Here is a 17,443-nt window from a genome sequence, read left to right on the forward strand (position 1 = left end):
GACGAACTGACGATTGATTGATTGATTTATTGACTGATTGGTTGCCTGACTGACTGATTGATCGATTGATTGATCGATTGATTGATTGATTGATTGATTGATTGATTGATTGTGTTGTTGTATGCCAAACAACGCTGTGAGCATAAGGCAAGCCATAGCAGAAGGCTCCGAATTTTTGTCAACCACATCAGTTACTTAACACACACCAAAATCTCACGTACTCTTAGGTGTCTGTATTGAGTTTTGATTCAAATGTGCTCCCCCTCGGCTGGTATCGAAGGCATGCTTTTAGCTATCTGCCAGTTGTATTTTTTTTTCAAAGGCAGCCTCGCTTTCATAGATGAACTGACGCATTATCAGGAACTCACTAGAGCACCTAAAAACTATGGGAGTACAGGAAAGTTATTTAAAGCTAAAAGTTCAGAGGAATTATAGGCCTGGCTACGTGAAAAGTATAAGACGGGAAGTATTCGAACAAGCATAGAGAACCAAACAGAGGCCGGTGATATTGCTCTTTTCCCCCAAAGTGCTATTCAAGCCTTCACTCCACTGTCTCCAACTCGCGAGCGATAAGCGAATTTACCTTCACTTGATTCGTATAGCAAAGCATGAGCATATCCGCCAACTTAGTTACTACTGAGGCATTTCTGAAGGAAGTGCCGCTTTCAAGGAAGATTCCTCAGGGAGAGATGGCAGCGCGTCTGACCAAGTGAATTAAGCAGATCAAACGTCGCCGCCTAAATGCATTCCCTAAAACCCTTGATGCAAATCACCAAGGCACAAAAGAGAAATTTTGAAAGAAAATTGGCCTGCAGGCACGTGCAGTTCTTCTAACTTTTAGCGGCAACATCCTAGATCGAAACATCAAAGGAATCCCCAGCCGTATTTATTTCTAATAACATGCGTCGTCAGTGTTTTGAAAGTATATGGCGAGTAAAATTATCTACTATACCTAAGCTCCGCAATTGAGCCCTAAACCTCACGATCAGATCATCATAGGGATTTTTTGTTGTTGTTAAATGCTTCATTAAAAAACTTAGTTTTCGCCCAGTCTCTATACTTATCCCGTCCTATCGCCCCACCTTCTCGGCGTGGATGCTTTCTTTGTGTCTTCTGTGTATCATTCATCCAAGACTTTTAATTTCCACGAAAAAGCTAGCTTTAAACTACGAGTGACGACACTCGCCCGCACGGCGGCGTTTTCTTTTTTGCTTTGTTTACAGGGACGAGTTCAATATGCGGCGAAAAATACTGCATAATGCGTTTATTACGGACTTGTAAACTTCCCATAAATTCGTCGCTCCGTAAAGAGAATTCCGATATATTTGCGTCAACTGAGTATGTCAATTTAATGCGCCGAACATAAACATCACTGATTTACACCATCATCGACAAATAACAGATGAAGAACCTGGTTAAACGAAACAGAGATTTAATGAACTGCGGAATTTTCACGTGTCAGAGCAACGCTGTGGACCTAAAGAAGCGCCGTAGTGGAGGGCATCGGTTCAGTTTTGATTCAAACTGATTGGCTGACGCGCACCCTACGTGCGATCTTTCGCAGGATTTCTTGCATTTCGCTTTATCCAGTTTGTGAGTCTTAATAATAGACATCCCGACAGTGAACTTGTAACCATATTAAAACTAATTACTCCGATAAGATACGAAATTACATACCCCGCATGTCTTCTTCAGTGAAGTAATAAACCATAACGCACTTCCAAAGACAAAACAAGTTCTATGCAGGGGCTGTGGGGGCCAAAATAAGGCACAATAAAAAAAAGAAACGCTCCTCGGCAGCATGCTGCGAGCTCTGCTCTTTACGCCATTCGACCAGAACCACTCTTTCGTTTCATTTCTGCTCTTATTCTTTTAGCTATACGGAATCGTAACCCTTTCATAGTAGCGTCCGTGCACGCGGTTGCGATTGCGTAAGGATGCGTGCTCGTACGGGCTGAGAATGGCCAATGGGGAATAGGGTTAAAAAGGAACGAAGGGATGCTGGAAAGGAGACGTCCAGTCCCCAGCCTCTCCACGGGGAAAAGCTTTGTCTCATGGCATCAAGAAAGAAAGGGGAAAGAAAAGGAAACGCGGCGGGATAGACTAAACAGAGGCAAGTGCGAGCAGCGGAGCTTGCGGCAAGAATATCAAAGCGTGGCTCCTTCGGCCCTATCGCTCTGGCTCTTAGAGGGATACACTTCACCCACAGCCCGCGTTCTTCTTTCCCTTATCTCTGTCCGCTTCCTTTTTTTCCCTCTCGGTTTCCGGCTACGTGACCGGGCTTCCCGCGCCGAAGGCATCCGTCAGCCCCCTTTTCCCGTAAGCCACGTCTGCTCGCATCCCACTCACAGGCTCCGCTTGTCGCTCCGGTCGTCCCGGAGTCCCCGAAATGAAGGAAGGCACGGCCAACAATTGATGGGCACGCTTTAGTCGATAACCCCGAGGCGGCCTCCCGCTGGCTGCCTATCTCGCCTCTTCTTCACGCCTCGATTGCCTCGGCCCTTGTTAGACGGCAGTGTTGTTGCTGTCAGTCAGCGTGTGCGGCAGACGGATGAATTAGTTACTAGTCGGCGCTGTCTTCTCGCTGAAGGGCGTATTCAACGAAATGGGAGAGTCTCGGCAAATGGCCATTGAACTCGGCGTGTTAAGACTGCCCCTGTTGCCTTTATCAGCTTTGCGATGTTATGAAATTGTCGGCTTCCGCGAAGAGCTGTAATTAAGTGGCTAACTGGAAGGCTTAGACGTATTCATCGTTACAAAGCACTAAACAGGCGCAGGCGAGGAAGGTTTGGTTGGTTGACCTCAAATAAAGATTACACGTACCAACTATGGGAGAGTGGCCTAGACAAAGGCGATTAATTGCTAGAAATAGGTGCGTTTAGAGGGAACAAAAAAGGAGTAATGACCAAGGCGCAGTTGTGTCACAAATTCGGCCTCTACCTCGTCTTCGTCTGTTAAGCTTTTTATATCCATCAACTGTAATATTTTCTTATGAATGACGCATGAAAATAGAGAATTACTTTACTGCGCCCTCTGTATCTACATCGCCTTCTATGCTGTAACGCTAACAGGTGAGAAAGAGATATTACACTATAGACAAAATAGGTGCACCTGGTGATCACCACTCTGGTCAACTGCACCAATTTTGGCTGGTCACTCTCATGATCGTCATCATCACCAACCTAACTACGCCCACTGCAGGACAAAGGCCTCTCCCATATCTCTCCAAACCTGTGCCAGCTGCGGCCACCTATGCCCGCAAGCTCCCTAATCTCACCCACCCACCTAACTTACTGCCGCCCCCGCTAGGCTTGCCTTATCTTGGAATCCAGTCCGTTACCCTGAACGACCATATCGGTAACGGACTGTGGCCACTAGTGACCGAGAAATGGCCGCTCTGCTTACTGGAAAGCCACCTTCTCCCCTGAGCAGTGACTCCGAACCACTCAAAATCGACGTGCGTCAGATTTCAGAAACAAAAGAAATAAAAAGATCCGAGACAGACAGAGATCGAAAGCGCAAAGTAGCAGACAGTGCAGCGTTAGGCGCTTGCCAGCGGAGCTCCTCGAACCTTTCTCAAATAAAAGGGGGAAAATACGAGGACGTGCCGTGCCTGCGCGTAGCGTGACTCGAGCATCGCTGTGCTAGGCAGGCTGCGCCAGGGTCCGCCTCTGCTCCCGCATGCCGTGAGTGAGCTCTTGCGAGAGGATCGCGCGCTCTGCTGAGTCGTATAGAAAAGGCACCGATAGGCAGCGCACGCCTGCAATGCCGGATCTCACCCTCTCTTTTTCTGTCTGAAATCATGTTTTTCCTTCCTTTTATTTCGACGTCTACTCCCCGCGTTTCTTGGCGTAAGCGCGTGTGCGTGCCCGTCAGCCTGCGCTGCCCCTTCCGTACACTCCCCGCCTATTCTTGTACGAACCACCTTCCTCCAGCACACACCATCCGATAGGCAGTGGATCAGCGATTCGTGGCCAGAACCCCCCCCCCCCCCCCCCCCTCCTTGTTTCGAACCGAATACGGCGCTAGAGGAGATGGCGTGGCAGTGGCGGGCCTCGTATCGCTGTGTTGGCCGCTTCGTCCACCGCTCACGCGGCCGCCAGTGCTCCTATCGGCGTACATGCAGCTGATTTCTATTCGCCTCCTGGCGTATGTGTGTGCGCCTCCGCATACAACTACTATGCCTGCCGTGCCAGGCCTGCCGGGCAAGCGTTCTTCGGAGTTGCGTTCGTGAAAAAAAAAGAAATCTGGGAAAAAAGCCTCGCGCTCGGATTTCGAGATGAGCTAGCCGAGCGCTCGGCAGCAAGAGAAGCGAGATAAAGGGTTCCGCCGCCTTGTTTCTCTGCGCGAACGTGCGTTTAATGCGCAAAAGGCGGTTTGGGCTGGAGGAGAAATACAGCAAGGCCTCCCGCGATGCTTGTCGGAGATAGCGAAGCAAATAGAGTTCTCGATTTTATTTATATTTGGGAGAGAAATATGTGAATAAACAGGCGGAATTGCTCATGCACGGTGGGTGCCCTCAAAAATGAGAGAATAACAATTTAACGCAGGGAGACTTCGAGAAAGGAAGAAGACCCACCGCATGCCCGCATCAATTTGCGGAGTCGCGACGGAGAGAGGATCTTTTCCAACGGTAGCACGTGTGTGTGAAATATTAAAAAAAGAGTTTGTGATTCACCTCTCGACGCAGTGATTTGCTTGAAGCGACGGCAGCTCGATGTGCACGTGCGCGTTTTTCTTCACCGAGGTGCACAGGAGCGACTCGCCAAACGTTCCTTCATTTGCGTTTCCTGTTCATCTTTGGTTACAGGTTACAGTCACAACACACAAAAGATGTACAGTTACAGTTACCAACTTGTCCAGCCAGACGTTCTTTTAAGCGTTTCCTGCTCGTTCGCCCCTTCAGTTATATGCAATAGGTGATGTAAATGAGAAACTTGATTGGGTTATCTCCGTCACCGGTTTCAAATCTTGTCCACCTATTTCTTATAATTTTTATAAATTCTTCTCTTCACCTAAAGTGGTTTTCAAGGAAAGGTGACCAATAAGTAATTGTATGCAGCTCACATCCATAACTTGTTACGCCAGGTTATAAACCCACCAAAACGAACAAATGAATGAATGAATGAATGAATGAATGAATGAATGAATGAATGAATGAATGAATGAATGAATGAATGAATGAATGAATGCAGATAAGGAAGGGCTGAGTTTTCGACCTAGAACCAGGGTTACAAAAGATTCCTAACCACGGCTAATGGCATCATCTGATCAACTAAGCCGCTAGAACACACCATCCCACATCCCAATCCCTGATTTCCTATTCGCTAAAACACGCAAAAGAATTTTCAGGAGGACTCACCTCAATGAGCATTTTGCGCAGCCTGTCGTTTAGCGTGGCTGACCTGGATGGCTGAGCGTCCCTCTGGCTACGTTTATGTCCACCGTGATCTGAAGAGCTCCTTTGAAACGCGCTGCCACTGGAGTCTGCCAAACCTGTTGCATGTTACAAAAAAGAAATTTTTCAGGAAAAACAAACCTTATATTGGAATAGAAAGAGCAGACACACTCCGCGATAGCATAAAACAAAATATCAATGAAGTAATGTCTTATTATCATTTCCGTAATCCTAGCTATACTGCTGCAAAGTAGTTCTACATGAATTCCTTAGAAGCTTTGGAGTTGAAAAAAAAATTGTTCGAGATCCGGGGCTCAAACATTTAATTTCTTTTTTCAGGGCAGTCGCTTTACCATCTCAGAGTCGAAACTATGTTAGACCATTGTGTTCCGAATAATCACAAAAAGTGGCGTTTTGTTTCACCTAAACATTTTGACTACAAGAAAATAAAATGAGGAAGAGAAAAAAAATATTGCATTTCCGGCAAGTTTGTTTCACATGTCCTTGAGATTGTCTTGGTACCTAGCAACAACAAAACAATTGTTGCCACGGCTGATGCCAAACTGAAAACCTTCCCTGAATATTTCACGTCTTCGTGCATTTCGTTTTTCAGGAAACCACCTGATACCTTGTCAGCACGGACAGCACTGTGCGCCAAAAAGCCGTCGACATCATGAGCCGAAGTAAATGCTAGGTTTCAATTGACTGTTTCCGTCTCAATAACTGGAGTTTTTAGTTCGCTAGCACATACAGTAGCCATTCACCGCTTTCAGACTTTGTGTGTTTGCTTGTCTGGAGCCAGGCACCTAGGTCACTTGATCTTGTGACGTATCACAGCCTGTCCACCGTGGAAGGTGGCACCGCATTTAATGACAGGTCGCGAGAGGTTGCTCGGGAAGAGTGACTTGAGTCTCACAGGCCTCCTCCCCCCCTTTCGGTGGTAGCGCCTGCCATCGAAGGGCAGTGGCGCATCGCTTAACCGAAATCCTTGCGCACATAATTCGTATTTGGCCTCACCACGCTAAATCATCCGTCATTTTCTTATAAACATACTGCAGGGCAAATGCAGGAAGTTGCCTCATTTTTATAAACAAACGAGACACATTGCCAGCAACCCCGCGCACTCTCGAAGTACGTACTGGATCCATCAACAAAAAAATGCAAATAATTACTTGCGACGCTGAGCGAAAAAGAAACAGAATTTTTGTGCACAAACACCGTTTCTCTGTAACCACCAACGAGAGGCGTAGGTTGTCAAACATTCGGTAGCCTTGAACGCTTGAACCTGTGATCAGAAGTGAACGCTATCCTAACCATCATATCTCTAGGGTTTCCGCGGAGATACGTTGTTGGCGTTTCTCCTGAAGGCTCGTGCACGCAATGCCCTGTTTCTTCGTTAGCTGCGCAAGTAAGGCTGAAGTGCCTCAATGGTACGTTAACCGCGTGCTATGTCAGTTTTCATGTGTATCCTGTAAAGTGTGCTTCTGGACATTAAGAGCCATATTGCGGAGAAGACCAATCTTACCACTATGGGGGTGCCTGGCTTTATATAAAACAATGACTTGGTTTGAAATGACTTATGCCCAAGCATCAATATCAGCACAGTTATTTGCGTGCTTTCTACTGAATAGATCAACGCACACCTAATTCCTTCACCTCAAAATGTGCGTAGATAATCGACGGTTTGTGTCACAATGATGCGAAGGGTGCGTTATCATTTCCTATCAGGCCATTCCAAAACGTGTTTTGTGGGTCATCCAGTGTAAAATACAGAGAATGCTTCAATAATCGTCGTCATGCCGATCATGCTTAAATACACTGCGCGGAGGAAAGGTTACTAGGAAATAATTCACAGACAGGACGCGTGCGGCTTTCTCATCAATAGCTTGTCGTTTTTTACCTTGTCCTCCGCGCTGTGGTTTCAGTTTTCAAATACCAGCTCGCATGACTTGGTACCATTCTACCGGCGAAGCTGTCTTTGTCACACATTGCATTATCACACATAATCCCGGATTGCCACGCACAATCACTGATTATGTCACACATAATCCTTGTCACACATAATCACTTATTGTCTGCCAATGCGACAGCATAGAGCCCCGTTGTGTGCCTTTAAGTACTACCACATACAACCCACACATTGTAATGAGCTTCTGATGCGAGGTCGACTGGTCCCCATTGGCGCCCATGCATGTTGTGGCTGACGGTTCGACTCCCGGCCAATGGCTGAAGCAAATTACGACTAGCCGTTCTGTGCTAGATATCACGTAGAATAGAACGCGATCAGTTTCGGACATATGCAACATTTAGGAGGTCCACAATTTGGCATATAAACCGCCTCCCGTATCAAACTCTAGGCGCTCTCTTTTTCAGTGGGGATGAAAAAAAAAGAAAGACCATTCCCTGAAAAAAAAAAAAAACGGCTGTGGTATAGCTCTGGTTAACCCAAGTCGAATTGCGAAAGCTTCGTTTCCTCGGCACGTCGTCTACGCAGCGTCTCATTCCGACGCTCTGAAGAACTCAAACCGGTCTCTTCCGCAGTTGAGGAGTCACTCAGGGGACGTGGCACGACTTCTAGCCGCATCTTCGTTACGACGCTTCTCGAGTCGTGCGGCGCGTTCTTCTGGTGTCTCTTGAGCGCGTTGTCTCTTCCTCGCTTCAATCTGTCGTTGTTGCGTCTCTTTTGCGCTCTCCATAAAGACTACAATACACTGAGGCGACGCGCATATATATATATATATATATATATATATATATATATATATATATATAGAGACACCTCCTCTCTCTACCTCAGCGGATCACATCTAGGGGAGCGAGCGGCGACGGCGGCGCCATCTGTTGGAGCGCGGCTATGGCGTTGCCAGGCAACGGCGGCTCAAGGTCGTTCGTGGGCCATGCATATGACATACGGCGCGACGAGCCGAAATGGCTCGCTGGCTGGAGTAGTAAAGCTTTCGCTTTAAAATGTATACGCCTCATATTTTCATAAATTCTGGCCTACTCGGCGCTGTTCCAGCGTGGTAACAAGACGCTCGTAAACACCTACGTTTTTCCTAGACCAAACACGCTTCACAGACAGCACTAAGCCGTGGACGACGATTCCTGTCCGCGATTGGTAAAAACAGCTAGGAACCTATTCTCACTGCGAATTTTCTGCGTGTGCGCCAGCCGAAGTGGAAAGTAGCATACGTGAGCAAAACCTTCCCCAGCAAAAAGTTTAGACGCGCACCTTTGAAAACGGCTTCCACAGCGGGCGAGGCGCCAGTTGGCAACTCCAGGTGGCAGTTAGTTTTAACGTTGGCCTAATTACCTAGTTACCCCGCTGCATGCATATATGAGGCTCGGGCTGCCACGGTCCGAGCACGGAGAGGCGAAAGAGGGGAACAACAAACAGCCTTCGTTGCGGTAATTGCGCTGCTGGCGTTGTAGCCTTGTTTGCGAAGCAACGCCTTGTTTGCCGCCTCGTTCGGTGCGGACCGCTGCTTGTTTAATCGGACGAAGGCAAACAAAGCTAGCCTCTTTAGTGGAGCATAGTTACCACTCGATCGTGGCCCCATTATTACCTAATTTCATCTCGCGTAATCTCATTCGCGTTTCAGTTTATCTCATCTGCAATAGACGTCAGATAACACTGGGTGCGCATTACACGAATCATCAGAAAAGTAATGAGTAGAGCTGTTAAGGTGAAATAGAGTACAAGAAAAATTTCTTCTGCGCAGATTATTTTTCTTTCGCTCTCTACTATCACTCCAGAACATTACATTACTTTATTCCGACAGAAAGATCGCCTCTGACCTATTCGAGTTGTCGCTTTGGGGTGTATAGCATCCGACATTAATTTCGATATATTCCTCGATTTCCAATATTTTTCATTGTAAGAAGCGCCAGATAGTCCAAAAAGATGTTCTAGTGAATTTCTAACAAAGGAAATTACTTTAGCGTAGAAAAAAGTGTGCATTACTTCGAAGGTTAATATCTTTATTGAAATGTTGCCGTGCGTAGAAAAATTTGAATAGAAACAAAGGCAGACCACATATAATGAATGAGCATATTTTTTGCAAATGCTGCATGCCTGGAATTTTACGGAAGAATATGCTGACGCACCGTTACGCTGTTCTGAGCAAAAGCTGCTCACTTGTGAAGAAGAGACTGACATTAAAACACCAGCCACACCTTTTTGTGTGGAGGCGAGTGCACAAAAACCACGACCATGTTATTTTATCTTCCCTTTCATACCTGTCGCGAAACATTACAAAAATAGCATCTGCAACGCTGTAAAGCGAGAACACAATCGACATTCACACGTAGACACCGCCATTCTCATAAAAAACGCAGCCGTACACGCCAGTTTCGTCAGAGCACGTGCGAGTTGAAGCCTAGCGAAACAGCTAGCGGGCGTCGGAGAAAGCGACATTTCGCTTTGCGACGCATTCTTCTTCATTAGCCTCGACACTCAATTTAGCGTAGGTGCTATAGCGCACACATCGCCAGCCGCGAAGCGAGCGACCCACGAGGCCAGATGTGCAAACGCACCCGCACATCTTGCAAAGAGAAAGAAACCCTAGACGGCTGCACCGAAAGGCCAAGGGGAGATGTGTGGGCGGAAAACAACCGTTCATAACTCGGATTCCACGCAGCCGCGACAGTTAGTATTGCCCGCCGGTGCCCATAACCGACCTCCTCCCTTCACGCCGCTTCTCGCCTGCGGCACGCCACCGATCTCGGTGACGTCCTATATAGAGCGCACACAGAGCAGCTCCCGCTCAGCAGTCTGGCAAGCTGCGGTAGAGGGCGTCTTTCTCTCCCTCTTGACCAGCTATATCGCTCACTCCATTCAGTCCTCGCTATGGCCTCTCTATTCATTTCATATTTCTTCGCAGACGGAGAGAGAGAGAGAGGGAGATGGGGAGGGTGAGAGAGTCGCACCGCCGACGCTTCGCGCCATTCTTTTCGCGAACGTGTGTCCTGGCGAGCTCGCGAGCGGACCGTCGGAAGTCGTAAATCTGGAGGACGCATAGCAGTGAATGCCGCTGGGCACGCGGGTCCGTTTACAGTGCTCTCCCGTGAGCTGCCTTGTCTATTTGCTTACCCTCTCCTACACCTTTCTCCTTCCTCTTCCAGCCTTTTCTATTTTTTTCCTTTTCCTTCCTCGCAATACCGCCCGCCGACCGACCTTTATAACGGCACCCGGGAGAGGTGCGCAGCTGTGAACACCTTCCCCGCTTTGAGCATGGTCCGCTTCTTTTTTCTAATTGAGTACGTTAGTTCATGTGCTTCTGCACTTCTTTACATAGTTATGATTTTTTTACGATTTTATCGCCCATTTCTTCCTTCCGTTCATTGCAATCTGTTTTTGGTGCTGTCTCAGGTGTAATGTATGCCTTTTCCACGTTGTTCTATGCGTTCTGCTCGCGCACTGAGACCGTTTACTCCGTTCGGTAGCGGGAGCTCGAGGCTAATGTTTTACGCGTCCTTTAATGTGTGCTTAGGAAAGGACATGCCCACCGCGATTTCGAGTGGCGCTGCTCTGAAGAGAGGCATGAGAAAAAGTTTCGGAAAGAAAGGTACGAATGTCGGACCGCGAGGCAGAGCGGTCGGGAGCTTCGGGCACACGATTTCATTGCATTTCGTACCTGAGCCATTAGCAGCGCTTCGCTGTCGCTCCAAATGTATTTTTATCTGTTTTTTCTTCTCTGAACGTGTACCTCTCGAGAAGAAAGATAGGTTCATTAGGCGAACATTTGTGGGCGCTGCTATTTAAACCGGGCGTTTGGAAATACACGTCGGCGAAATTTTCAAAACTTCTAAATGATGTGTTTTTTGTGTTGTTGTTGTTTCGGTGTATGTGGGTTACTTCTTATCGAGAACACTGAGAGATACGCTCTGCCAAAACCGTGAAGCAACCGTGTGTTCTATTGTGTATTACGCCGCCAATCCTAGTGTGATTTTTTTCCTCTGCGCGAAAATAACTAGCCGGCGGTGAAGTCAGCCACAAAACTCTCCTTACTGGTTCATGCAAAAATATATATATTTCAAGCTTGAAAACCCATGATATCTCAGACAACGTCCCAAAAATATTTTTTGTCTCCCTACGCCTAATCTACGAATGGTACTAAAATAAGTGTGGAAATATAATTGGACATCGTTTCTATGGCGCAACAATGCTTAAACATGCAAAACAATGCAATTTCCAAGAACTTCGTTCAGGCCAACACGAACACTCAGTCGAACTTATACGAATTACTGCTTCTGTACCTTTCGTGCACGAAGTACTATAAACGTGCTCAGTAATCTTGGAAAAATAAAACAAGGCACCCTGTATAACTTATGCCTCCTGGCACATTTCTCGAATAAAAAAAAAACGTATAGAACGTGCAAATACACGCTTTTTTGTTGTACCCACCCCATAACGCACGCATGCGCAGACATAGACAGAAGCACCTGTGCACGCTTGCCAAGGTTCGCGCACTGCACACGACACACGTACCACCTCGGCACAGTCCTGCGAGACCCAACCCGTCCTCCCCCGTATAATAAAACACCCTAGCGGTTGCTTCAGGGAAGCTTCCACGCGTTACACACACGCTCTGCTCGCAGCGAAAGCAACCACTCATTCGGCTCCAGCGAAGCGTCAACAAGGCCCGCGAGGCAGCGCGCTGCGTCTTCCACGTGGCGCAGGCGGTCCACACAGGGCCGGTGCGAGCGTGGGACGGCACGGCGGTTAATTAGGTTTATGAAGGAGCGCCAAACGGCCTCGCAGCCGCCGTCATGCTAATGCCAGCGCTCGTTTGCGTTTACGCTCGCCGAGCTGTTTTCCTTGCGGCCTGCTCGCAGTCGGAGCCGGTCCGAAGCGAGGGAGGACGTGAAAGAAACGTGGGGGGCTCTGTTTGATTAGGAAGAACGAGCTAATTTGTGCCTGCGCTCGCTGGCGCGTGCAGCGTTAGTAGGCTGTGGCGACAAGGCCCTCGCAACGTGCGAACAGTGAAAGCGCGTTCTGGCGACTCCCAGGTTAACGGGGCTTTATGCGCGCAGAGCTTCGGGTGAGTGGTAAAAGACTCTTACTGACCGCACGTCTGTTAAAACGGACTCGTGCATGAAGGTACAAGGCGTTGGGCGTGTTTTTCACGTGCACATCATGCGCGCGTGCGTGCGAATGTGCGAGTGTGTAGGGGATGTTGGTGCTCGTGCAATGATCCTAACTATGCTGGTGTAGGTCGTTTGTTTTTGCCGCAGTAGCCTAGTCAGAGGACTCAAACAAGAACAAGACTGAAAGCAAGAAAACACTAATGCTACAATCCTTCGCTTTCTCTCTTTTTGCTTCTTATCTTTGTTTTTACTTTTTAAGGGGCATAACATGCGACGAATGTGGTTATCTAAAACCTCGTCTACAACATGAGCTAATTTCGATTGAAGAAAGTAGGCTTCATTTTCTGTAAGACAAGTTAGTTTTAAGAGCTGACTAGCCCGCCCCATTCCGACAATGAAACATCCCTTTTTATCTATATTTTGTTTTTCGTGTCCTTTTTTATGCAGTGAGTAGTTAGTTATTCAGGGGTATTTTTTCGATGACCGCTGCACTTCGGGTATTGAAGGAAAGGTAATACGCGTAGAATTAACTGCAGCTTTCTGTTCCTTGGTCGTTCAACTTTCTGCGCACTTTTTCTTTATTAAACTAGTAGATAAGTGCTAATTTCAGCATCTTTGTTCAAGAAAAAGCTGCAGGGACTTAACGCGACGCGAAAGGCTCAGAAACGTGCCGTTGAGAAGGGCCCCGACGTAATGAGGAGTATTATCCAGCTTGGCAAACGCTTCGCAGTGGTGAGGCGGATCAAAGCTACTCGCTGAGAAGCTTCTGGTCCGATTTTGCCTTTATTTGGTTTCTTCGTCTTTCTTTCTGGCCGGCTGAATATAGCAGCGAAGGAAGTAGAGTGTATAATCCTGGTTTCGGAAAAGGTCTACGCGACGCTAAGCTTCTCGGATGAATTACCACTCTTGACACTCAGCTGGTCTTAACGAGGCTTATGTTCCATAGGTAAGTCATCATGAGCGGGATTATGTAATATGAAAGTGTCCTGTTGGTATGTTTACTCAGCAGCGAGCTTAAACATGTATTCAGATAAGCATACAAATGAATATCAAGAAACTGGGCGTCGCTAGACAGATTAACGCAACGCCATAGTGGGGTAAATTGGCTGGTTGTTTCAAAACAGCCAAAAGGTTCGAGAATAAACATCAGCTTACATAACAACAACCTTAATCTTAAAAATTGTGTACTCTGCCCCGATACTGCATTGCCTTTCGCGAACCACAGAAGAGTGCTAACAGAGGATGATAGTGAGAGGTCTTCGAGTGTGTTTGGGAGTTACGTAAGCTACTACTACTGCAGCAGCCTCCATATCAAGTATTGCTAACAACTGAGACTTGCCGGCACATTTTCTGAGTAATGTCCCAACGTGAAAGACACCCGTCTGTTACCGCGCTACAGGGTCATGATGGAAGCAAAATTCATCATGTGTTCCTAGAACACTCATATTCTAAACGAGATATAACGTTCCCCCGTGGCTACTGTCCACCCCTAAAATCAGGTTGTCTGTCCAAGAGATAATTAGAACACGTGACATGATGGTACATGCTGCTCCTCAGTTAGCCAGGTACCAAACACACATGCAGTAGCCTGTCTATATTCATTTTTATATTGATGGCTGAAGTCTTAAAAACTGATCGACATCTGCATTCGTAATTCAAGAGCTGAATGAGCGACGAGCAGTTAAACTGGCTTGCGCGACATTGTCAATGGCGTGTGAGATATATGGTATTTATTTGACACTATAGTTCCGAGTATCAGTATGAAATCGATGTAGGTTAATGATTTTCAGCGACTCGCAGCCCGCATTAAAATGCCTCCACAGTGCAACGATTGTAGTTTGGAACAAGTTTGGCTCACGAAACACTTAAAGAATTCTCCAAGGTGTTCAAGATGCAGCATTTAGTAGTCTTTCAATGTATACCCAGGCATTGCTTTATTCGAAGAAACACTGAAGCAAATGCAGCGTTTAGGCAAGCTCGTGATAATTCTGCAACTTCTAGCCTGCCATCACCAGGATGTGAAAATCGCCATCTTTTAAGGTACATGTGAGTCAATATGAGCGAAAAAATGCGGTTCCAGCCAAATTATACAACTTCTAACTTTGATAAAATCGACCCTCCTCTCACGGTTTACAATTCCACTATCACTCAGAAGAAGTCTAGAAACTCTCATTGACCGCTTACGATTGGGAACAGCCTACACGAATCACTTTCTACATAAAATTGGGCGTGCAGACAACCCACGATGTGATGTGGTCACGAGGTTGAGGGTGTATACCTCATCTGTTACTGGATTGCCTAGAGCATGACAATTCACAGGAAAAGGTACAGCGCAAAACAGACAGGACTAAAGGAGCGAACCGACTAGCTCAGAGAAGTACCCTTTAGCATGATAGTTTTAGGACCCGACTTAAGAGGGACTTGACCATCATTGATAAAAAGCCTTCCAGTCTCCAAAAAGGTATTAGGTCCATAGCCTACGTATGGGCTGCAGGGACAGGCGATTATAGCACTGAAATTTTTCCTCGAGGACAGAGACATCGTCGGGAGGTGCTTGATATTGCTTGACTTGAGGAATTTCTGTGATTGTTCACCTCGACTCGTGTTCTCCAAAATCCTGGGAATTATTTTTATGTGTTTCTATCATGTGTCTGATGTACCTGATATCGCTATTACTGCTTCTGATTGTTTATTTTTCATTTATTCGATTTTCGGCTCTTATATAGTTTACTGTGATTAAAACATACGACTTCTTATAGTATATTCCCGTTTTATACCATCAGGCATTATCATTGTTTATATTCTGTTTTTATATTTTATGCTAGCATTTCTGGCATGTCCATTGTATCAATTGTATTCTGAATTGTACTTGTTTGAGCGGCGCTTTGTTAACCGTTATGTCACCAGTTTCTGTTTTTTTTCTTCCATTATGTGAAAAGGAGTAGCCTGCGCCGTAATCAGGCACCAACATCTCCTTTTATGTCAATGTCAGTAATAATAACATTCTAGGTGGCTAAGCCAAATCAGCCATTAAAAATCATTCACCACTTGAAGAAAGCATAGAACGCCTTATAATTATAGGGCGAGTAATAAACTGAATATCCAACTAACAACGCACGTACATTTTGTGTCAATGAAAACTAATTTTTTCTTAGTATTTTAGTCTTGTTAAACGTGTTCGCCGTGGAATAAGTTGCAAGCGCAGCCCATTCTCTTTATTTTTTATATTTGTATATATTCTGAAAAGAAAAGAAAAGTACAAGAAACCTCCAACCGAAGGACCGGCACCCCGCAATCCCGCGTTTCATTTGTAGACCTCAGTCCTGTCTAACGCTATTTGTCACTGGTTTGTTCGGCCTTTCGTAAGCGACCTCTTCGCGCTAACTTTCCGCCTTAACATTTCTTCGGCCCCAGTTGCCCAAGAGAGGGGAAGAAACTTTGAATTCCGTCTTAGAAGTGAAAAAAAAATATATAAGTAGACTTAGGTAAGAAGCCATATTTCTTAAAGCCTCCTGAAGAGAATGCCGCTTGTCGCGCTGGCTTCGGCTATTGTATATGGTACACGGAGGCAGGAAGACGGTAACTTATTTTCTGCCCGGCTTCAAGCGCCAATGAAGGAAGAAACGGGGGAAAAAAATCAGAGGAATGGGAGGTAGCTCGGATGAGACACGTTGGTGCAAAAAAAAAGAAAACTATAAAACGAAAGAAAGTTGGACGAAACGAGAAACGCGAACACCAAGAACTATTTTCGTCTACTTTTGATTGCTTCTTTCAATCCGAGCTCAGAGCACGAAAGGAGGTAACCGCGTATCTTTTATTGTTGCTGAGCGGGGCGGGCATGTCCCAACTTAGGGTTGAAGAAAAGAATTCTCCCGGCAAAGGGGGCAGTTTTGTAGCGAGAGTAATGGTGGATGCGGTGACTGTCACCGAAGAAGCCGTAAATTGTGAAAACCTGCCAAAGTACGATCGATATCTGATTGGGAACGCGGCGGTGTTCGCGAAACCAGGAACAAGTGGCATTTTTCTTTCCTCGTTGCTTAACTAGATGCCACCTTCAGTTTTTTTTAGTTTTTTTTGCTTTCTGATCGATAGTATATATATATATATATATTTTTTATCCTATTTCCTGGTGCCCCGCACTTCTTAAAACCATATCGTTGCAAAAAGACGCTGCTGAGATGAACAAAAACCAATATCTTGCTTGTTTTCTGGATTCGTTTTAGCGTTCCGGAGACCAGTAGCAGCCTACTACAAAATTAAAAAAGGGCTACTGAGGTTTAATCTCATTTGTTCCACTGCATTGATAGCGTTGAAGAAAATTGCAGAAATAAAGAATGGCTCAACTGTGCACCACTCAATTCAGCTTCCACCTGGTCTCTTTTCTTGAGTTTAAGAAGAAAGACAGCCTTTTTCTAAGAAGTTCTTTGAATTGGTATGGACAGAAGCCCTAGCTGACAGGAGTTTCATAAAGTAGAATGAGATCAACAACAACGAGGGCAGAAAAAAACCCTTCCGAAGACCTTGCGCAGACAATATACCTACAAGCGTTCCATGATCTTAGCTCGTTATCTTTCTTTATCCTTCTAAATTGCACCGGCAGCCTAAGATGGATTGGTTGAACTTCTTTCTCGTTGGAGCTCAGCCGGGTCAGTTATATGACAAAACAAGCTGCGAAACTGGATTTTTTTATTCAACCCAACTCGCGCTAAGGGAGGGAAGTTTTGAATTTAACCTTAATGGTTAGCTTAATAAAGCGGCCAGTTGAGCTAATAAAGGTAGTCTGTTTTCCTCCGTGTTGAAAAGTCCCCGTTTATCAGTCGTCTAAGAAGATTCAGCTGTAAGCACACCTGGCTGCAGTTTCGTGCTTAAGGACCGGGGCAAGATTCACGCAACTTCTCTTACGCAGAAATGCCATGACAGAACAAGAAACGACCAAAAGTTCGAAAAGACCCAGAG

At 46.1% G+C, this 17,443-nt stretch overlaps 1 protein-coding gene across 1 annotated transcript in view; it reads right to left on the minus strand.

Moving 5' to 3' along the window:
- Window positions 1-17,443, minus strand: part of LOC144099119 (cadherin-like and PC-esterase domain-containing protein 1) — a 197,829-nt gene that overhangs the window by 82,595 nt on the left and 97,791 nt on the right. Inside the window, exon 4 of the mRNA XM_077632207.1 lies at window positions 5,363-5,496. Within this exon, the coding sequence (XP_077488333.1) occupies window positions 5,363-5,496 (134 nt within the window). The remainder of the gene's footprint in view (window positions 1-5,362; window positions 5,497-17,443) is intronic.

Source organism: Amblyomma americanum, chromosome 7, assembly GCF_052857255.1.
Source record: "Amblyomma americanum isolate KBUSLIRL-KWMA chromosome 7, ASM5285725v1, whole genome shotgun sequence".
NCBI classification, from domain to species: Eukaryota; Metazoa; Arthropoda; class Arachnida; order Ixodida; family Ixodidae; genus Amblyomma; species Amblyomma americanum.